Raw genomic sequence first — 24,008 nt, 5'->3', positions numbered from 1 at the left:
ATATACCATATAGCATCAAGAATAACTAATGTGGTTACAAAGTAACTCTTTCTCTCTTTTAGGTTTAGTCAAAACTTTTGCTATAGTCTGATGAACCCTAGCATCAACAAATGCTTTATTTTTCACGGCTTTCTGTGTAATCTCCAAAATTTGCTTTAACTTCATATCGTATGCAAAGTGCTTATCCCTGAGGAATGCAAGATAGAAAATGTTCAGATGTCATGTTTTGCTACAAAACAGTCTGATATAAATAAAATGCCCCAATTGGGAGTTGAATACTAGGAAAAAAACACATATGATATTAGACTGAATGATGCATAAACTTATCAGGGTTGACTTCACTTAGTGATTCGTTTTTCATATACCCCAGCTCCCTGTTGAATCCCTTTTATTTGTCTATCATCAGCAGCAAAATCGAGCAGCTTTCTTACTGTCAACAGTATCCTCCCATACTGTAACTAATTTCATCAAAGGACAAAGTAAACACCATTGGAAGGCAAATTCATGCCTCCAGCAATTCAAATCCTCAGAAACATTCTATGTCTACCTTCTATCACATTCTATACATATCTGTATGTTTATAAATAAAAGGCATTGGCTAATTTTAATCCCACTTTACCCTCCTGATAAAATATTATCAAAGTAAAACATATGGGTTGGAATACTGTACTGTCATAATTCAGAATAAGAGTTAGCTAGAGGGCCACTGAACAAAGGGATCTAATGAAGCCTTAGCTTAAAACTGGGTGGTTAAGCCTGTCAGATATTTTAAGTTAAGAAGAAATTTTGCTTAATATCCATTTGAGGCCAAAAAGTTATTTACTTTTTCAATTTGTTTCAGGTCAATCTTTTGTGTTAAAAGAAAGACCATAATTTAGAATCTGCCTCTCCAGAGTACAAATTCTCTGAACCTAGAGAATTACAAAAGACTTGATTGTAATTTGTGCACGGCATTGCCATTCTCTTACCAATAAAGCTTTCAGATGCTATTTTAGTCTGTCAGAGACCCTCTGACAGCTAACAGGCTTTAAAAAATTATTCACTTGAAAAACACTCAGGTCACTTGCAATTACTTACGCTTTCTCTGTTCCATAGCTCTTATAGTCAATAGCTGCTGAGACACCAACTACTGTGGCAGGAAAGAGGTAGCCAGCAACATAATAGTACTTCTTCCTAGAATATTCACTTTCAAATACTTCTACTAACATAAGATAGAGCTGTACTCCTTCTAGGCACATCCAGGCAAATGCTGCCAGGAAGAAAAAGTGTAAGAGGCCTGCAAATATCGGACATGCAATCTGCAAAGAAAGAGAAATATGAAAATGCAAAATACCAAATCCTCGCTTTCCTACCTAATGTGATGCACTGCAAATTAAACAGCACAGAAATGTATTCAGAAGGTAGGACACCAAAATACAATTCACCACATATCCCCTTCAGAAGTCCAGGCTAGTTTTCACTACTAGAAAACACACCCCAGATATTCACAAATGTTAGTAAAGTATTATGTCCACAGGAGCTGAAGAAAGCATCCTCAGTCACACTGTATGTGTTAAGATATGGGCAGGAAAACCTTCTTAACATTCCTTAATGATATGAACAATCCAGTGCAAAAAGAAAACCCTTAATTTTGAATCTCAGATGTTAACACCATACTGCAAGACTTATATTGTAGATGATTTGGAACATGAAGATAAAGAACAGTTGGTTCTAGATGTATTATTTATATCTTCTGTTTAAAATTCTCAAGCATCCGTCAGAATTTTCTATCGGCTTTAATATCAAATATCACTGCCCCTACTATTTTAGGAAGTTCTGCTGTCATATCAGTAGCAAATTTGATTCACTCTTGTCTAGCTGAAAACTGGATGAATTTCCAAATTATTAAATTTCAAGCCATTCACTGAGCTCTGAGTGATGGGCTGAATTTCACAGAAGCTTCAAAAACTAGCATGCAACACACATACAGGTCTTCAGAGTAAAAAATTCAAGTGTTTCTGGTACATCGACATTTAATTTCAACACCGCTCTGAGCAGTTCCATTTAAATCAGCTACCTTTATTAACAACTCATGCTTCTTAATTGAAAAAAACACTACTTTAGTAAAGTGGGGAACAGAGGCCATAATGGTATTTCAGATGCATGTAAATATTTTTTGTGAGCATGTCTATCTTAATCTTTCCTAAAGCTTTTAACTCAGCCTTGCTGTGTCAGTTAAATACAGTAAGTTGAAAGCTTGGCAGTGGTATCATGTTAAAATCACATCCATTTCAAATAGTCATTTCAGAGAACAAGATCAATATGCAGACAGAAGACTTACCTTGTATTCTGTCTTATCGATGCCTATTAGAAAAATAAACTCTGCAATGAATAGGTTGATACAAAGGTTCTTGTGAATAGTATTACGGTCACTTTGTAGGCCACGGAAGAAACAGAACGTGAAGATGCAGATGGCCAGGCAGACAAGGGAGATGACAATTCCCACCCAGGTGATGACAGTGAGAAGTAACTCATGTACTCCATCTTTGTACTAGAAACAATCAAGAAGGAAGAAAATTAATATAGCCATTTATCAGGGCAAACAGAAGACTGTTTTCATAGGTAGCAGGTAGCAAATTGCTAGTTTATTTTATAAGTGACAGGGAAAAAATAGGTGCTAAGTAATTTATCAATCTTATGTCAGGCTTATCAGAAAACAAGCTTAGGGCAGGAGTAAAGAAGGGTAAGTTTGAGTACACTGAGATGGATATTTGAGCTAGGTCAGATAATATTTTTACTTTCTCTACTATGCACTGAAAGCTTGAAGAACAGTCTATACAAAGGAGACATTGTATTTTGAATGGATTGCTGGGTATGTATGCAAACACAAAGGAGATTTTTTAAATTTATGATAGTCAATAAAAGATTTTCTCAGTCCTTTCCTGCAGACCTGTAATGGCATACGGGGAATACTTGGAAGCTTAGGAGGATTACTGATGGACAAAATAGTCAGAACAAGATTTAGAGATTTTTAACAGAAACTCAAATCTGTTCTGAGTTGCTTGGGGTCAATTCCAAACTGCCTGCTCTGCCTAACTGTTTGTGTGCCCAGCAGGAGTGGGGAGTATTTTTCCAGCACTAGGAACCCAGTTAAGAGGCACTTTGTGCCTTGCCACAGCCACAGAGGCTGGTAGTTGGGCCTCTAAACAAGTTGGTAGAATAGATTCCTCCACAATTACTATCCAGCTGTACCTGGGAACAGTCTCTAACAGTCTCAATTTTTTGAAGGAGTGAAAGTTGAGCTGAGGAAGCGTAAAGCCTACCCTCTCATCATAAAATGCCAATAAACAAGATTTTATAAACAGTTTGGGTTAGATTCTGTTCCTCCTAGTAAGAATTTTAGTCAAAGGGTCATCCTATCCCATTCTGCTCAAGTTACTGAAAAAATGTTAATGTGTCTACTTTGTAACACATTGCCATCTTGGCCTAAAGGCTAAGGTACAAAAAGTAGAGCAGGAGGAGGACTGCTCACTGCTTTTGTTTTTCAGGGCCTTGGGCAGGGTCTAATAGGATCACATATAGGTGCCTAAGTTTACTTTCATGTCTAAATAGGTAAAAGAGGATCTGGTCCTCCTCCTTTCCAGGCTAAGTACAGACAGTTAAAAAGCCCGAGACTAAATTGATTTAATCTTTGCAGGTTAGTCTAAGCTACGTAGCTTGAACTGATAAGCAGGTGAACAAACATTCACTTTTGATTCCAGAAATGCAGCAATATGCCTGCAGTGGCCCAGGCCAGAAGCCAGGGGGCGTTAGAAAATGTTGGAGGAGACAGCTTAAGCCAAAACTAGCCCGCCCACCCTGAAGGGGAGTATTTGGGGGGGAGGTGCAAAGTTTGGGGACTGTGAGTTAACTTGAATCTGAAGGGGATCTGGGACAGAAGTTCAATAAACTGATTAAAATAAAGCAGTTAAATCTGATACTACATCCATCCAAGTTTAACTTAAATCACTTTCAGCCATTTTGAAAGTGGTTTATGTACACTGAACTTCTGTTGTGTTACAGATTTGAACTGGTTTCCGATCACTTACATTGGTTTATGTGTAATTTCAGTCCCTAGCTTTAATATTTTGAGACTCCCCCCCGCCCCCTTTTCTTTTTTCCTGATCAGCTCTAGGAAGAGGTAGAAAGATGACAAATAAAGAAGGCTGCTTTTGGAAGCTTCTAACACTCTGCAACTGATCCATCCAAATGTTTACATTTTTCCAAAAATTCAACAGTTACCTATTATCGACTAGAAACAGCATTACTTACAACAACTTCCCGATGAGCCATAAGGATTGCAAAGTTGGTTAGGTGGCTACAAGCACATGTTGTATGAGTTTTATTTGTGTCAACCAGTTTGCAGCCCTGAGTGGACCAATATCCCATCATAGTCCTCTCCGAATAATTCCAGAAGGAGCAATTTGCATTGAAATAATTGTCAGGCTGAGAGATAAAAGGATAAAATTAGTATTTTACTCTTTTAGATGGCAATAACAATTGTTTAATATGTGTAAACGGTAATTTAGATTAAACTTAGCATGTTTCGGACTATAAAGTTTTTCATCAGCAAAATTGTGGACAATGTTGTACACAGCAGATATCTAGTTTAAAAGGGACTTTATAGTCCGAAACAGTCTAAAGTGTAGTCTCAATTACTGTACACCCAATTTGAAACCATTACAATTTCCATCTTGTGATTTTATGCACTGATGGTGCACTGTAGCCACTTTTTCTTTCTGCAAAATTAGAATTGTAAATTTATTCTGAAGGGGTTTCACCTGTAGTTGAGCACTGAAAAATATTATCAATTTTCTAGTCTCAATTTTGGTCTGGCCAAATTTAAATGTAACCATATTTGGGAAAGAGTGGTCTCCTCAAGGTCTAGCTGAAAGGAAAGCAGCAAAGGCAGACAAAAACCCATCCAAATGTTTCTCCAGGGTAGTCTTGGTGGTCTGAGAAACCAACTCTCTGCATGAAAACAGGGGGACCCAACTCAGTCAGCAGGTATTACATGAGGAAATAAACAAATTGACTTAGCAAAAGACAAGGAAGATGGTCTGTAAACTTTAAGGCATGGCAGGCCAGAGAAGCCACATTTTGTACTCTGCTGATTAAATCTATTTAAATAATTTGGAAAGGTTTTCAAAAGATGGTCCTGAATTAAAGTAAATACCCTCTGTGTCATTTAATTTTGCTACATTAAACAGGCAAGAGTCATAACAGTTGATATTTTCTATCCTGCTGCTAAGGTAAGAGTTAATTTTCACTTAGAAACAAATTAGAGTCATTTACATTTTCATGTTGATTACTGAATTAGCTTTCATTAAGAATACACTTAAGTTCTAATAATCACTGAACCAGGCTCATTTAATTTTATGTTCATAGACTTAAATAAACTTGTGTCTCTGACCTAGTCCAACATTTAAAATTCTAATGGAAAGAAGAACCTCCCCCGCACCCCGTCTTGCATTTTCTTCTCTCTTGCTGATTTTATGACCTTCCCATTAATTCATTAGCATAACTCACATCAATGTGTTCCAGGGTAAAATGCACAGGATGAGTCAGGTACACACGACTGGACTCTTTGTTGATGGAGGCTGCAATGACGTGTGAGTTCACTGCAATGGTGCTATTTCGACCGATAAAGTCACTGCCCAGCTTTATGGTAGCATTTTCAGTACTGAGGAACCGTCCCAAGCTTTTGTAAATGATGAAAACCAATTTTGCTAACCCTATTTAAAACAAAACCAAACAACCTACATTATCGTGTCATGGAATTGTAGCTGAAGAATACAATGCATGTTTCATATTCTGTCAAAATGAAAAATAAAGCATTAGGAAATAGAAAAGCATTTGCAGGATTCGGATTCCAGATGAAAATGCTTCATGCACACTGTGTAAAGAAAGAACCACTGAACAGTATTTTTACTTTTGCTAAGGGATGGATTAATATGCTCTGAAATGAAAAGTTTAAGTTATTATAGCTTTAAATATGGGTTTACAGTTTAAAGGAGTCATACTGTTCACATTCCCAAGACTCACCGTTCCTGCTGTTCTGTTTTATAGTGCTTGAGGAGAGCTGGATTGAATTGCCTCCTTTACTGCCCTGAGGAAACTTCAAGTCCTGTACCTGGCCTTCTGTACTGAGCATAGCAACTTCCAGAACTAGTGAGAACAAGGGAGAGGAGAAGATAAAAATGTAGAAAACGTTTTTTGGTCAGACTGCAATGTGTCAGTTGATAATTTTCTGAAATGTCCTTATTCGGCTGTCCTTGTTTGTCTCTATAAGACAGATGTGTGCTGGCACGTTTCAACTACCCAGACTTAGTTGCTTTAAACTTTAATCAAACCTAGTGTTAGGTACCAAAGTGACAACATTTTAATTGTGAAAACACGACTTCAAACTTTGTTTAAATGCTGGACAAAAAGAAATGCCTTAAAAGTACTATAAAAGTTTAGATTGAATAAATGCATAATTTTTGGAACCTCGAGTGCCTCTACTGCATTGATTGTTATTTTTTCACACAATTTTTAACGTGGATTTTGCAACATCAAGACTATCCAAAAATGAATATTTAGACAAATAAGTATTTCTATATCAAGGGCCTCAAATATAGTTTTTCTGATTATATCTAAAGGATTACTGAATGACATTATCATCTTCTACTGAATGTATTTTAAAGGGAAGACTCAAATGGCAGTTATTTAACTAAATTTAATATAGTGTGGCTTGTAAGTTTTACAAGATAACCAAGCAACACTGCAATCTCTTTGATCCATAAAATTACCCAGGTCATAACAACTTACTTAGCAAATAACTTCATATTTGTATTAAACCTGGCATTTATTCCCAAGATACATATTTTATTTAATAATGGTTTTAATTTATTTTCTTCCATATTGTTAATAATGAACAAAAATGTTCACAATGGCAAACAAACAAAAGAAGTTAAAATCTGGCAGGTGCTTTATTACAGAAACTATGTATTTGACTACTGAGACCAATAAACATGTGAAATTCTAGCTCAGTCAAGAGAATGAGAGTTTTAGGAACTTTCAGGAATGTTTTTAAACGAGCAAAAAAGATCAAAGAAATTAAAAGAATGGGGGTCTACTACAAGCCTTTCTTGAGTTAAGACTTTAACTTTTTTTCTGCAAAACACTTAGTTTCAATCTGTGTTTGAAGGGCTGGTCGGTTAGGCTCTGATTGACATCAATACTCTTGACATCCATAATATATTATTAATTATGATTTGAAGGCAGCATCTCATGAGCACTGACACATACAGTCTTACTGAACTAAATGGAACTGTTCATATATGTCAGTGTTTGCAAAATGAAATGTGAATGAGATGAGATTCTCAATAAAGCCCAATCTATTTTATAGGAAGCTCTTCCCTTATGAATGAAATGCAGGCACATTTGGAGAGGTACATTTTTGCTGCTTTTGGAAGAAAAACTAAAAGTAAAACACCTTTTCATTTGTAGTTTAAGTAACAGACTGTAAAATTAACATCTTCATTAATGTTTAATTTTGGTGGAAATTCTCCAAATTTTTTCACAAGAAAAATTTACTAAAAAGGGGACAAATCTCCCCAAACATTCCCCAAAGGGCAATTAGTGTAATTATTTGTTAATGGCAGCCATAAAAAAGTGATAGTTTTATGTTAGAAGAAAAAACCATGATATAAAATTTAATAATGTTTGGGTATCCATAACATAAATTTGGATACGTGAAAATAGAAGTGAACAGTTTGCACCAATATTACATTGCATAATATATGACCAGGACACTCTTTGAAAGGAGAAGATGGAAGTTTAAAGTATTACACATTTGTATATAAACAAAGACAAAGCTAATCTCGAGTCCTCCACTTCTTCCTTATCTGCCATACCAGCAAAATCCTGGTCCTGGAATATTATAGTAATGTCCTCATTCCCAAATCTGCCATTCCATCCCAAAGCCTTTGGGCCAATAAATACCACTCAGATCTATATGCTTTCAAAAATATCTCACTGAGGCTTGACTCCTCAGTGCACCCTCAGTGCAGAGACACATTAACTCTTACACACAGCAGTGGTCTCAGCCATAACAAGGATATACACCTGTGTTTGTACATCCTTCATACTGAATCCTTTCATTTCAGTGCCACTATTTAAATTCTAAATTATGCTCCAAGTCTCTTCAGCTATTTTGCAATCTCTGGAGCATAGCTATTCTGCATTATGGGGGATGTAGTTCTCTGAGTACATTTTCACCTGAAGGCAGTTGTGTTTAATATAAACGTTTGGTCCATGTTCTATGTGCCTAAAATATTTAACTGGCAGAACACATTGCAAAAAGTAATTTAAATTCATTAGGAGCAGATTATATATAATGGGAAAGCATTTCCAGAGCTCTGCACCAAGCATTTCAGTTACTTCAGAAAATCCATACCCTGGCATTTAAGCACTCTTCATATCCATACGTTCTGCTAATGATTTTTCAATTGTAAATCAACTTTGCAACAAAAACTACTTTACTTTTTACACTGCATTAATTATGCTACAGAAGCAGCAGGGTTTTAAAACTAATTAAGAAAACATCACCACTTATAAGAATTTGCTTTTCAACATGGGAAGCTGTACCACCAGGTGCTGCCATAGCTTTCTAAGTGTATGTGACTATTTGGCTGAATTGTTGTTGTTTCAAGCTGTACAGTGCTTGAAACTGTACTTGAAGAAAAATTCACTTACCAATATTTTCTGTGGGCATTGAGACTCTAGTTGGGTCTACGAAATTGTCAGCCAAGACAAAAGCCCCTTCTTCTAGTGTATCAAGTAACATTGTTGCAGCGTGTGCTTGTTCTGAAGAATTCATATCTTTCCAGGATTCCAGAGCTTCAGGCCTGAGCAGGTTGTCCACTGTGTCAACAATCGCCTGCATTCATTAGAAAACTATCATTAGGCCTGACTGCCCTAGGCAGCTGGGGAGAATTTCCAACATTATCTGGTGACAATTGTAATACTTAACTGTCAAAATGATTTACTGTGATTTAATGGCACCGGAAAACTATTTTCAACAAGAAAATATTTCCAACTCTGTTGAATTAGCACTCATAGATTTGCACTAGCCACCAGCAGTGTGCTGTTTGTAACTAGCAAATATGCATATCTGGCTTGTCTCTAGTCAGATATAAAGACAGTATTATTAATGTGCTAAAAAATGTAAGAACCAATGCCATTGGTTTTGCCTGTGGCCTTAATTTCAAAGTTGATGTCAATATACATAATTCCCCTTTAAAACACACTAACACCAAAACTGGCAAGTTTAGTCAATAATCCTACTCTGGAAATTTAACACAATGAATGCATGCAGCTACAGTAATATGAGTTGCTGTCTAAGATAAACTGTCTTCTTTATTACAAGAGGCATGAAATGAAGATGCCTCAGTGGTTATAAATTAGCGTGCTTCACTCTCACTCCCCCTCCTGTTTCCGTACCTGTTCACAGATACTTAAAAAGATTACTAACTCCCATTCCTGCACAAGGGTCAGTTAACAAAGGAAATCAATAGAGCAAACAAGATGTCCACTGACTGTCCCTGTTATCACTGAAGGCAAAATGACAAAACTGAGCAAAGTTGCCACTTTAAAAGTCTGCATTGTGACTGCTCTATCATCACATATTAGGGTTCATTAAGTTGCATATAAAATATCAGTAAATAAAAGGGGAAAGGAATTCAGAGACATCATATATTCCCTTTACAAAATAAACCAATCAATCACAGTAATCAGTTAATCAATTGAAGGCAGGCTCTTACATTAATGCATAATGTAGCTGTGCATTGAATATGCCATGCATTGCTGAATCACCATGTTTACTCTGTCCCATTTACCTAGTCATAATGTGTCATTAAGCATATATATATATAGATATAGATATATAGATATATATCTATATCTATAATTTGTTTGATCAATTTAAAAGCACTGGGAATGGAAACAGAACACATTATACAAACAAAAAGATGTTGGTTTGGAATACTACACTCTGTGCACATGAATGAATATGAAAAGTTGGTTGAGGCTATTGTCAGAGCAAGATTAATTAGCCTAATCCATCTTAATATCCTCTTTCTGTCTGCATTGTGAGCCATCACGACCTTCCTGGCAGGTGGAAGATACTTCGAAGTGGCATTAAAGCCTTTTTTTCGTCTCTAATGGGAGACAGAATAGTCAAAATGCTCACACTGATACTGCTGCAGCCATTAACTAGAGTGGAACAGAAATTGGTCTGCAGAGGCCAGATTCATTAGTCACCAAGAAATACAGATTGGAGCCTCTAATCTGAGGTACAAATGAATCCTCTGTCACAAAGTGGGAACTTGCTTCATTTGCATAGTGTAAGTCAGCTTTTGATTTGTAATTTCAAGAGGTTTATTAGTCTTATCTGAACAGGGAAGCTCATTTGAGACCTACTGAAAATGACACCAGTCAGAAATTAAGGTCGTGCTACAGTTTCTTGTGCATCTATATACAGTTTTGATTATATGCAGTCATTAACTTGAGGCATTCCTTATTTATTACAGTATAATCTAACTCTTTGTATTTCTCCAGTGGAATCACAATGATCAGCCATGTAATAACATTTTTGCGGCACTCATCTCTCTGCCAAAAACAGGGAGGGGGGGAAAAAAGAAAACTATACCTGTCCCAGTGACATGAGTCTTGGACAACACACCAATTACAGTACTACAGTTCAAACATTAACTTTTATCTTAAAAGGTGACTTGCAAATAGAACTATGACATTTCAATCCACTCCAACAATATCTGCCATGCTCTCTATTAACCAGGCTAAAAGGAACAATTAGAAAATTATTATTTAACATATGACTCTCCCAACTCCCTTTTTCTTTTCAGATCTTGCAAAATCTTGCTGAGACCAGGTGGTTCCTATGTTTTTACACAAGAATGTACTGGACTTGAGACTGGAATGTGAAACCATCCTGTATTCAGGGACAACTGTTAGGTAAGTGTATTTTATTTTTATTATGTTGTGCGGTGTTTCAAAGTTGTATTATTCTTGTAAGCAAAAGCTAGGAAGATTAAAAAAGAAACTTTGAAAAACCGTGCAATATAATTTTTAAAAGCCACTTACATGATCTAGCTTAGGCCAATTTCTTCTGCTAACAGGACTGCTTGGTGGCAGTGACATCATTGGCATGGGATTACAGACTGGGGACTGGGCGTCACACAGACTGATACATGAAGATCTAAAAGAAATTAAAAATTAGGTAACAATGTGCTATATGCCTCCTTGTAGCATGGTTAATGGGACACTTGGCACATATTGCACTGGAAAAAATTTAGGAGCACTTTTATTTTATTTGCAGTTCATCCTGACGTTGCCATATTTGGTCTTTGTAATGACTCTTAAATGAATCTTTGGAAAAAATAATGTCTTACTGACATTAAGAGTGAACCACAGAAAGAACAAAACAGGCTGTATAATGTGATTTTTTTCATGCACATACATTATGGCTAAGCAGTCTTTGATACAAGAAACTACCAACATGATGCCCTTTCTGTTAGATTGCCAGATTTGTTTTTCCCCAGAGAGTAACACAAGGAAAGAGAAGGGTTATCTCCAATTCAGATAACGCCCAATGCTGTTCTTGTACTTTTGGACAAGTGGAAGAGAAAAAAAGTTGTAAACTTTGATATTTGCTTATTCTGAGAGTTTTATACCTGTGCAAAGCCAACATTTGTACAGTTGATATGGGGCACAATACACATTTATCAAAGACTGAAATACATAGGATCATGCAGCAAGATGATAAAGCGTGGCAGGTTGCTGAAGCAGGGAGAAAGCAGGGTGACAGCACAGGAGAGATACCTTAAGGTAAGCCCTGCATGTCTTCTCTCGTTTTTGGAGCTTTTTAGTAAGAAAAAAGAAAATCAGAAGTTAGACACATTCTGGAAAGCTACAGAAATATCCAAAAATTAGGCTGGTGTGTCAAATCCTAAATTTGCATTATAAAGAATCTGGATGTCTTGTCTAATGTTAGCCCAATGAATTTCCATTGGGCTCTGCAAAATTATGGAGCACATGGCTTTCCAGCCATAACACAGACTAAACCTACATTTGCTGCACTAGTATAAATTCTGTGCAATGCTTGAGGTGAGACTATGCCTCTGTGGGCATATCCGCAGTTTCTGGAATAGATTTGTTGATCACCATTACTAGGAGTTTTGAATAAAACTCATCTTTGCAAAGGCTAAAATGTCACAGCTACAGGGATGGATGGTGTGAAAATGGTATAGTCCTTCCATAACAGACTGGGCAAAAAAAATCCCTTAATTTGTACAGTAATGACTCACTCCATACAAAGGGGAGGAAGAGGCAAGTCATGTCATGAAGCTCAGCATCCAGAAAAAACTAGAATAACCCTATTTTTAATAATTCAAAATCCAACATCTATTTTTATCTGATTTACTATTTGTTGATAGTAATAACTTGATGGATGTGTAATATCCCCAATTATCATTACTTACATGAACTGACATCTAAAATAAGCTATTAAACTTTCTAATCCTGCAACATACTTTATGGCACCATTGACCTTAGCATATGAACAGGGCTAAAATTGTTGCAGAACAAGCTTTTTAAATTCTCGTTACTCTTGAGAGAAAAGTATTGCCCCCTTTCTCCCAAATTAAGAATATATTTTAATAAAAGGTACAAATATATTTTGCCTCAGTCAGCTGCTGAATATTGTGTCCTGTCACTAAATTAATATAATTGACAGATTATTGTGGATGTGTTGTTTTTTTCCCCCTACACCCTTTATTTGTCATGCTGTCAGGACATTTGAGCATTCTGGAAAAAAGTATAGATTTGGTAGCAATGTTTCTGAAAGGAAAAACATAACCCACAGGGGAAGTGTTATCCTAACTACTGGAGGGATGTTAAAGTGGGTACCTTGTTATAACTCCGTCCAGCAGAGTCCTTTTCACTAGGCCTCAGTTCTTGCAGTTGAGCATCAAGAATGTCCACCAACTGTTCCATCAGCCTCACTGATGAACTCACATCACCAGCAAAGACTGGTCCTTTGGTGTGTTTAGCCAGCTCATTGGCAAGACTAGCAGCATTTTCTCCACTTCTGATCTGAAATGACAATTTATATTATCTCAGCAGGATCCCTTGTTCTGCTTGCGGCTCCTAATTCCAATTCCCTGCATACCTTTGTTGTGGTGAAATAACCATTTGCACATACATTGAAATCTGCAACTAATTGAGACCAATAACTTTCTCTTTATCTCAGAAGATTAAAGGTTCTTAGATCCATGACACACAAAAGCAGTTCTTAACAGCCATCAAAAGCAGAAATCAGATTGGTAATTTTGGACCAGATCTTCCATTTCATCTTCACTTTTATTTTACTGCTATTATCAGACACTAAGAAATCTATTTGCTCATACCAGCGCTTGAGGCATTTGAAAGTCAAGTAGCTTGGTATTGACAGTGAATTATTTAGTTTTCCCATAAACTCAGTAAAGCTCATTAGGGAGGGGAACACAAAAAAAGAGGAACTGTGCTCTAATCATATTCTGCTATTAATGCACTTTTGTAGAAATCTAGTTTATTGTATCATAATTTTCTGCAAGCTAAACATCTGCTTGCCTATTGCATATTTTGGTATGCAGTTCATAATATTTGATTTATTAAGAGAATGTACATTTTGTCTTTTGAACATCAAAAAAGCTATCTTGAATTAAATAGCAATGAAATTAAGTAAGCCTGGACTCATTAAAAGAGCTTAATTTATAAAACAGTTTACCAAGGAACACATGTGAATCTAACTTTTAGTAAATGCTTTACAGACAAAGCATGCATAATTCTTCCAGCTCTTAAAACGAACAAAGAGTAATAAAGATGGTTTCAACATACAAAGCTGAATTATTTATGTTCCGAGTTAAAACCCTTAATCACCAGTGTATATCATATTAAAAGGTTCCAACCAACCTTCTGAGCCAGCTGATTTACCCAGTGTGAGGTACAGTTGCTAAGATCAGGGCCCTTAGGGTTCCATGTTCCAGTGGAAACCATGCAGAGATACGAGGCCGTTCCTACAACAGATGTAGAAAACAACAGGGAAATTGAAACCATTTTTCTGAATGCATTCAAAAAACCAGCTATGATGCATCCCTGCTCCATGCTAAATTTTGAATAACAGAGTGGAAGCTGTTGACAATAACTGACAATGGAGGAAAAATAATGTAGATTACAAACGGCGACAGAAAAGTCAGTGTAAGTTATCAGACTTTTACAGCAAACAAACAAAAAAAGCCCATTGGTTTTTACCTGGAAGTTATCCAGAGAAGAACTCATAATGAGAAAGGCAGCTGTAAGCCTGTTTCACTACAGTCCTAAAACAAAGACCTAAAATATGACCTGGATTCTCAATAAGTGTACACAAGGTAATTTGTGCCTAAACTCAAATACTTTTTTTACAGATTAAAACCTGAACCTCAAGGCACAACATTTTTCGAGTAACAAAAATCACAAAACAGCTTGCGATTAAAAATAATTCTCAAAAAAAGAGCTGCATGTCACTTTTGAAGCATTTATTTGAATCAAGATATGTTTTTAGGGCAATACCTCGAGTTCCTTTGGGGCAAGGGCGTTCAACCATCATTCCTCTTTGGGTCTGAGGCCAGCTAATCCCCCTGGCCTCAGCAGACTCACAGAATCTCTCTGGCAAAGGGAAAAAACTTGTCACAGGAGGAATTTTGGTTGTGGAAACTGCTGGTGGTGGCTTTGGTCCTCTGCTTCCTTCCTTTGTTCCCCCAGATAAAGTTGTACTTGTGGGACCTTTCTGTGAAGTGGTGCTTGTGGTTGATACTGTAGTTTTGTATAGCTCTGCTGAAGAAGTTATTGTCACTGCTGTGGTAGGCACTGTAGATTGAAAATGACAGTAATAATAAAGTTCTTAAAATTATAGAAGAAAGTGTAGAAAAAGTTATTTTTGCAATTTTACATAATACTCTTGTGTCTCCATTTCTTGATCTCAGTATAAATCTTCTCTCATCCTCATTGTCTATCTCAAACTAATATGTTGGTTTCAGCACATTCTCATTACAACTATCTATACAATACAAATTCATAGTTATGTTTCAAAAAGCCAAGAGGCACTAGTAGTGAATTATCAGTACTTGAAAATATGCATGAAACAACTAACCAAATTCTGATAATCTCAGAGAAAGAACGGCATGATAGAATAATTTAAATTGGCATGATGTAAACAACAAAGCATTGTGGAATGTAAATAACTAGGCCATTAAAACAACAACAAACTTCAAGTCACCCACTATACACCTTGCAGGAAAATAATTACTGTAACATCTTCCCATCCAGCAGTCATTCTTGCTTGAAAGATTTCTACCACGCCTGATTAGATCCAAACAGAAGAAAAGCCTAGCATACATGTGTTGTTTTAGTGCTTGAACATCTTAGGCTCCATTTTTTTTTGATGAAGCAGGTAAGAAAAAACAACTAATTCATGCCAGTGGCAAATATATAACTTAATTTTCTATGTCAAGACAACAGCGGTTTAGGCCAAATAATTTCTGATTCAGAATCACAGCTGTTCATTCTACTGACCTATATAGAAAAGATATTCATGGAAATAATGAATGTAACCAATATAAAATAAATAAAGATGCTTTGATTTCTATTCATCTTTAGACACTGCTTGAGCAACAGTGTAGCCATACAGGCAGCTGAAGGGCCAGCATTTAGTACACCTACATGTCCATGGGTGTGTGTGGAGCTGTACAGAAAAAGCTCAGACAGTTCCCCGCCCTGGGAAACTACAAACTCAGGGCAAATAGTTACCTCATCTTCTAACAGACAAACTAGAAACTAATGGATCTGACATGTTTCTGTTTTAAAGCTGTTCTTAATTATGTCCCAGAGACTTACTCTTAGGCTACCAAGGGGATTTTTGTCTCTGACGTCCATGGGGTATGCTGACGTCTCAAAAACATATTTTCTTGAAAAAAAAATTAACTAAACCACAAACACAAAGAAGAAAAGAGGTATCACACTCTCTCGAGAGTCTTAAAAAAAAGTTTATTTAAAAAAAAAATATTTTGGATAAGAGCTTTAAATGTTTTTCAACCATTTGGAGAATACTTTGCACTATTTATTCCCTTTACACGTTGTTCAATTAAATCTTTAAGGATAAACATTACAGACAGTAAAAATGCATTGACTGAAGTATTATTGCCCTGATCCAGGATTTATTTACAGTTATAAGTTCTTAAAAGAGCAAACTAATTCTCTTAACAATATATGCAAATGTGATCTTTCTGTCTTTATTCTTCATCTTAAATAAGAAACTTTTTCAGGTCATGTCTTATTTTCAGTCTAATTTATTGAATGTTTGAGTACTGCCTGCATAATCCTGTTGAACTTCTTGTCTAGCCAGCTGCTGCTGCAAAAAAACCTATTCAAACTTGTCTATCTTTTCTGTAAGCACTTGCCTGACATCTTGTGAAACCTCTGTAATTTTCTTTTGATTACAGTGCAGCCAGGCTTTCAGTGCTTTCTCAATTAACATTTGTCAAAAGCATCACAGTCACTTGCAGAAGTGTCAAGTAACTGATGCTGAATCAGGTCCTGGGGATTGAGCAGAGGAGAATGAAGCTGGGGAGAACCACTTATTACTATAATCCTATACATCCCATGACACATTTTGCTAATTAGTACATATTTAATCACTGAAATCTGTATTAACAATATTGCAATTAGCATTCTCTTCCTATAACATTTAGGCTGTCCTTATCTCAAGAGCCAAACATCAGTAAAAGAGCTCATAACAGCTGTCTGAAGTTGAGCAGTGAGGTGACAATTTTAAGAACAGATAATTTCATATTGTGTTTTGAGTGCAGCTAAACTGCTGCTATTGTGCCACCTTAGCTAAGGATGGCTTTCAATGCTACCCATTAAAATGACTTCTGAAGCGCACTTACTTCCGTTTTAAAGATGATCTGCAAATGTTAGTACAGTAACAAGAAATGCAAACAAAAAGCATTTATGATTTAAAATTAAAAACAAAAATAAAATGTTAAAAAGAGATTTCTATTTGTATGATATTTGGTCTTGATCTAAGTGCAAGACATAAATGGGGAATTCCACATCTGAAAGTATTTGTCACAAGAATCTAAATTTGGAAGTGGAGGAAACTACTTTCCAAAAGACTGAAAGAATAGCGTAGCCAAAGAATGTCCTTTTCAAGTATATCTAGCATTTAGGAAGCAAACCGTTTTAATGAATTAGGGAGGATTACACTGATCAGGTCATTCCCCTGTGATGCAAACAGTTATTTGATAACCACTATCACTCCAGCTTTTCATATTGTGAAAGTTTTGGGTGATGGCATATGCTGGCTTGCTTTCATGGTGCTGTAAAAAATACTAGACAGTGGGAATGGGAATGATTATTATTGGCCTCTCATTCTCATTGACAGGAATGGGGCCCAGAGGCTCAAACAGTATGTAATTTGCCTCATGCAGTAAAACAAAAGCAGTAACAAAATTAGATTTTGTTTGGACTGAATTTTTGACTGGGCTTCAATGCAAAGGCATTAAGACTAGGCACAGACATTCAAAAAGCCTGAGGTGGAATCAATCTAAGTTACACAGTTTTTGGTAAGCAGTGTAGTTTAGATAGGTAGACACACATTTGCCCTGGAGAGAGAAGGGAGGGAGAAGGGGGGCAAATCTTAGATTGAGTTCTGCCATTTTTAAACCATGAGTATAGACTGGTTTCTGTTTGCTTATACCGGTAAAAGTGTAATGTCTGTACCTGGCCTAAGAGAAGAAAAACGTCTTCCAGTATTTTTTAATGTACATGTGTGTGTATGTTCAGCCTAAAAGCAATGCACAAACAAGTAAAGAAGTGAACAAAAAGGAAGGAAGTAATGTGTAGATGGTAAATTGGCTTAATTGAAACAGTTATGCAAACAGATCATTTCTTCCATCACTGATGGTGAAAGACTGCACTATAAAAATAACTTACAGTTAGAACAGGAAGTAAATAATTTTTTTTTTCCAGATGAAACTTCAGGGGAGTATTTAGCTAGTAAGGACCAGATTTTCAATGATATCAGTGGGGGCAGACACTGATAAATACATACCTTTAAAATTGAATCTGGCCCTATGCAACTAATTGCACTGAGATGCCTATGTAATGCAAGATAGAGGCGACTAATTTTGAAGACTTTGCTAAGTTCCTATCTAAATTGGTAGGTACCAAAAACCTTTAAAAATCTGATCCTTGGCCCCACTTCCCTTTCTTGTGTCTATGTGACAAAATATTCAGTAGAATTCAGAGATGCACTGGAATCTGACATGGCTGCACAGTGAGTACTTCTGCTCTGGCCTTGAACTCTTGGCTTTTGGACTTCCAGCCATTTGTCCCAGTGTCCACACCACCAGTGTTAACCCCAACTGACTTTTGCTGAGACTTGGGTTCTTAAGTGTCAGTTTTTTTAATGTAATTATTAAGGTACCTAAAGATAAAAAAACCTAGTTAAATTTTCAAAACCCACCACATGCCTAACTCCTATTGAAACCAATGAGTTAGGTACATAGCTACTTTTGAAAATTCCACTAAGCCTATCTGAATCTTTGTGAATCAGGATATTAAAAAAAATAACTCTTTGAAAATGGGCTTTAGGCTGGCTACTAAGTCAGACCATTTTGAAATGTTTAGAGAAATAGGCAGCAGGCTAGAGCACTGAGTTAATACTTCCTTTTCCCAGAAAAGTGCCTTCCAACTCAAAATAACCACAGGGAGTACATAAGGAACTTGGGTTTTACATCTCTTCTCAGAGATTTCACCCCTTTGATATAAAAGACAGAAATCACCAGTTCTTCCTGCAATAGCTATGTCCTCTTTAGAGACCTCCCAGCCAAGTATTAACCCTAGACTGATCCTGCTTAGCTAGAAACCTGGAGTTAGCAAAACTGTACTCTAAATTTATATCTGAGCATGGAAACAAAGGTTTTAATAAATTAGCAAAATTATAATTGGGAAATTTGTTTATTTGCTTTCGTTATCTTATCTTTTCCTCCACCACCACCTTTAACATCAATCTACAGCAAGGGCATATTTAAGGGCATTTATACATATACCTTTTCATCCCACATGCCAGAGATCCAGCAGGTTGGAGCAGACTTGATTGAGTCTGCTCCGCATGCGAGCTGACGCGCCCTGCAGTGCTTCACGTGCAGTTGTGTAAGAGGTGAAATATACATCAGCACACAGAAAATGGCAGCGGTGCACTTTTAAACTAAAACACCTTTGATGTGATTTAGTTCAAAAGAATGCCATAGACATTTTCTCAGCACTGATGCTCAGTTCACCACTTATACAACTGCATGCACCACAGCACCAGGCACTTGTAAAAGAGTCCGGTGCGGTGGCACAAGCATGTGTACAAATCCCTTAAGATATTGGTAGAGAGCTAATCTTTAACAGCTTTCTGCATAGCACCACGGAAGATTCATGAAGTTACAAAAATGTACTTGTGTCAAATTCCAACTCTCTGAAGGCATGGGTGATGGTACTACCAGGGTTTGCCTTCAGTCCACATTCATGGCACCACTGTACCCTGCAGTGATCCAATAAAATATAACACCAGTTAACATGCGGCAAATAAGGAGGATGACCTTCCAGTCAAATTTTGTACAGATATGGCAAACTGTAATGCACAAAGATTGTCTTCCCCTAAATCTTTAAGGAAAACATCAAAGGGAAGGTGTAAGGCCCATCTCGAAGAGGCCTCTGGGAGGAGGCCAAGCTGGCAACCTGGAGCAGGGGTCAGCTTTGCGGAACCCGGAGGCCATGAGACAATGACCTAATTTATCTGCTGATCAGCCGAAATGGAGAAAAAAAGAAATGCTTTGAGCAACTAAGTGTTCTGGAAAGTACCAGAAATAATGGCCATAAAAAGGGGAACTACAGCAAGGCCCAAAGCGACCTCTCGCTTTGCAGCATGTGGATGAAGCTTGCTCTAACCCATAAAAGGTGATAAGGCTAGAGGCATGGTGTGATTGGCGGGCCTCGGGAGATGGGAGACGGGAAGGTATAAAGGCTCTAAGAACAAAGCCTTGGGCGGAACTACTTCAGGGAGGACAAGGCTGAGGACCCGATAAAGGAGGTGGTCTCACCACCCAGGACACTGGGTGGGGTTCCCGAGACCTATCGGGTAACTATAAGGGAAAAGGGTTTGGAGTGCCTTTCCTCCAACCCAACGCACTTGCTGTTCTTGAGCTGGTTAGAAGACTGTATCAAATATGTGTTGTTAATTTTCACTGTCTTGAAATAAAAGTGAGTCATTGGATTTTATCTGGCGTGTGACTTGTGGGTTACTCACCTACCCCCTTGGATAGGGAGGGAGCCCCCTCAGAAGGATAGGTTTTTGCTTTGTTAAAAGACCTCTGCTCCAAAAAACAAAAATCTCTAAAAACAAATCAAAAAAATCATGTAATAACAAATCAGTTTCAAGATATATTCCACCCTTCACAAAAAGAGGTTTATTTTTCTTGAAATTTCTTTTGCCATCTTGCATTCTTTGGATATTTGCTCCACTGGGCTTTTCAGGCTTCTAAAGAACAAACTTTGGCTTGAAAGTGTTTGGGGTGGGGGGTTTAAGTCAAAATATATCACTTATGCATAATTTAGGGGGTCTGTTTTTTATAGCATGTTTTCACTCAGTCCTAAAACGCCTTCTATTTACGTAATTGTCCATCTCAAAATGTAATTCTCAAATGACACACAAAGGATGAAATCATGGCAGAGATCTGTGAAAGAGAGAAAAGGCTAACGTAAAATGAACCCATTTCTTAGTGTAGAAGACAAGGTTCTTTGGGTTAATCTGATATCTTTTATTAGACCAACTTTTCTTAGTGTAGAAGAGTAATTTAGTCACAGCATTATGAATTTCCAAAAGCTTTAGGAAACGGGGACTGAAGAAAAGGGCAAAATAGGTAACTGCAATACCTTAAAGTAATTAATACATGGACAAAGGGTTCAGCTGAAAGTAGAGTAAATTTTGCTAATATTTTAAAGATTGCAGTAGGCAGTATGAAGGTAAGGGAACTGCTCGAAAGGGAAAAAAAAACAAATTCAAGGTCAAGAACAAGTCCAAGATTGCTCCTAAGGTAAACAATCTGAATATTTGAGTTAGAAGTCTGAGTCAGATGCGACAAAGATGCCCCAGGAAAGACTTCAGCCTTTAAAACATTCAGGAGGCAGAAGTTATGATATACCCAAAAGCTGATACAGTCAAGATGGGCTGATAGATGGAAGATACAAGTAATTGGACCCCTACTGCCTCCATTACAAGAAGTGACACAGGCCATGGACAGTGGAGAGGGTCCAGACAAGAGCCACTCGTATGGTTAAGGGCTTGCAGGGCAAGCCCTATGAGGAGAGACGGGGGCACCTGGACCTCTTCAGCCTCCGCAAGAGAAGGTTGAGAGGCGACCTTGTGGCTGCCTATAAGTTCATCACGGGGGCACAGAAGGGAATTGGTGAGTATTTATTCACCAAGGCGCCCCCGGGGGTTACAAGAAATAATGGCCACAAGCTAGAAGAGAGCAGATTTAGACTAGACATTAGGAAGAACTTCTTCACAGTTCGAGTGGCCAAGGTCTGGAACGGGCTCCCAAGGGAGGTGGTGCTCTCCCCTACCCTGGGGGTCTTCAAGAGGAGGTTGCATATGCATCTAGCTGGGGTCATCTAGACCCAGCACTCTTTCCTGCCTATGCAGGGGGTCAGACTCAATGATCTATTGAGGTCCCTTCTGACCCTAGCATCTATGAATCTATATGTTCATTGCTAGAGGTACAAATATAGACCACTACAGGGGTGAACACAGTCACATAGACCCCTGACTGGAGCACTGCAAAGCTGCTACCAATATATGCACTCCAGGTAGCAGGTGATAAAGGGCTGCTCTTTTGCTGTCTCTGGCACCAGGGGACCTTGTCAGTACAATCGCTGACCAACAACCCTTTCCTCTGCTAACAGTGTATGGGAAAAGGTTATTAGCTGCTTGCCATGGGGTGGCAGCAGCAAGGTCCCCCAGAAAAGCTGGGGGAAGAGTGGCTCTGTAATAGCCGTTGTAGGGAACAGACCTGCAGCTCTGTTTCCCTGGCAGCTGGCAGGGAGCCAGTCACTATTCCTTCCTCCCACTGAGAGGGGAGTGTAAGCAAAGCACTATGGGATTCTGGGGGACTGGGACAGCTGTGATGCTGCCTAGGCCCACCCTAATCCTGCCTGCACTCCCAGTTCTGTGTTAACCTCCCTTGTTTATTTTCCTGCCATGTCTTGATGTTCCTTTCTTATTCAATGGGAAGCTACCTCTGAGTCCTGGAGAGCTCTCAGTGTCCTTTACCAACCTAATGGACCCCTCAGGTCTCTGGGTCCATGGCTCATTAACTCTGCACTACTCTATTCTCCACAAGTGTCTCTCTTCACCCCAGTGGACTTCGGCTCACAATGCCTAGCTGGCACTGAGCCAGTGGTCGGCACCTATGACCCTAATGGCCCCTATTTATGCCTTAGGTACTTTAATCGTGGCCTTTTGCTTTGCAAATGTCACTCAGTTGCCAGTTACTCCCTTGTATATTCTTCGGGCTTCTTAGCCAGATTTATATCCCCTGGGCTCCTCCTCTTCCAGTCAGGTGTTCTTTTGACTAACTGCATGTGTGTCCCTTCACCCTTAATGGGTAGTTTATTGCACCTTCCCTATTGCAGCTACCTCCTGTTCAACTACCTGGGGCTCTTTCTGCTGCAATCTTTCCCTTAAAGTAACAGGAGTCCCAGACTCCTTTTTAGACCAAAAGACCCCCTATAGTGCTAGATGTAACTGTCTACACATTACATGTGGCACTACAGAACACAGCACTAAAAAGAAGTTCCTGCTTGAAACAGGAACTTTTGTTGTGGTGAATCCACCATCTTTGTAGCTCTACTGATACACGGAACATATGTATGCTCACTTTCTGTAAGGGCATACATAGCACTACAAAGGCAACAGTCACATATAGATGTTCCATTTGTAGTGGGAGAAAAAAGGAGAGAGTACAGATATTCAAAGAACTTCTTGTGGAAGGAAATGGCTTTTCTGCAAGAGTGACAGTAGTTACAAAGAAGGAACATGTCCCTGATATAACCTGAATGTCTGTATGCTGCTTCTCTTGGATAGAGAGACACACCAAGTATCCTCAGTCCTCTGCTCTCCTGGGTTGGTGAAGATACCTCTGGCCCCATCTCCCTATGCCTCTGGCTTCATATCTCCCTGTGTGTAGCCCATCTAGGGGGTGATTTAAACAGTGGTTCTCAACCTTTTTGGTACCAGGACCCACTTACAAACATTGATGGCCTGTCCTGACCCATAGCCTGGCCCCGCTGGTGCCCCTCACTCAGGACCCATAGCCCTCTGTCCCCGCCAGTACCCCTACCATAGCCCTCACAGTCCCCTGCCCTACCAGGCCCTGCTATTGCCCCTCACTCCTCACCCACAACCCTCTGGCCTTGAAGGTGCCCCTCACTCCCAGGCCACAGTCCCCTACCCCCCATCCCCCCCGAGCCTTGCCAGTGCCCCTCACTCAGGACCTACAGCCCCTGGCTCTGCCAGTGACCCTCACTCCCAAGCCACAGTCCCCTGCCCCACCCCACCCCCAGCCCTGCCACTACCTCTCACTCAATCCCAAATTACAGGCAATCCCAAAATGCCCCCAACCCCAAAATACAGCTCCCCCTCAACCCTGCTGGTGCTCCACTCCTGCCCCCCATACCAATGATATTCCCCCTCACTCCTGACCCAGAGCCCCCCGTCCCTGTCAGTATCCCTCACTCCCAACCCACCGTCCGTCCGTCCCCCCGCCCAGGCTCCCATGCCACACCATGCAGCCTGGTTATGG

The 24,008-nt window shown here is 38.6% G+C and overlaps 1 protein-coding gene across 10 annotated transcripts in view; it reads right to left on the bottom strand.

The window, feature by feature from the left end:
• ADGRL2 (adhesion G protein-coupled receptor L2) overlaps positions 1 to 24,008 on the bottom strand; it is a 485,613-nt gene that overhangs the window by 27,256 nt on the left and 434,349 nt on the right. For 7 of the 10 annotated variants that reach the window (XM_019489074.2, XM_019489075.2, XM_019489068.2 and 4 more), the window contains 10 exons: positions 14,668 to 14,964; positions 14,032 to 14,135; positions 12,988 to 13,173; positions 11,902 to 11,940; positions 8,758 to 8,941; positions 6,064 to 6,186; positions 5,548 to 5,753; positions 4,291 to 4,464; positions 2,321 to 2,530; positions 1,078 to 1,298 (listed from right to left, as the gene is read on the bottom strand). In XM_019489074.2, the coding sequence (XP_019344619.1) occupies positions 1,078 to 1,298; positions 2,321 to 2,530; positions 4,291 to 4,464; positions 5,548 to 5,753; positions 6,064 to 6,186; positions 8,758 to 8,941; positions 11,902 to 11,940; positions 12,988 to 13,173; positions 14,032 to 14,135; positions 14,668 to 14,964 (1,744 nt within the window). The remainder of the gene's footprint in view (positions 1 to 1,077; positions 1,299 to 2,320; positions 2,531 to 4,290; positions 4,465 to 5,547; positions 5,754 to 6,063; positions 6,187 to 8,757; positions 8,942 to 11,901; positions 11,941 to 12,987; positions 13,174 to 14,031; positions 14,136 to 14,667; positions 14,965 to 24,008) is intronic. The other 3 variants (XM_059727993.1, XM_019489070.2, XM_019489073.2) reach the window with 1 other exon arrangement.

Source organism: Alligator mississippiensis, chromosome 5 (assembly GCF_030867095.1).
Source record: "Alligator mississippiensis isolate rAllMis1 chromosome 5, rAllMis1, whole genome shotgun sequence".
Lineage (NCBI taxonomy): Eukaryota > Metazoa > Chordata > Crocodylia > Alligatoridae > Alligator > Alligator mississippiensis.
This window is presented reverse-complemented; position numbering and strand designations above follow the sequence as displayed.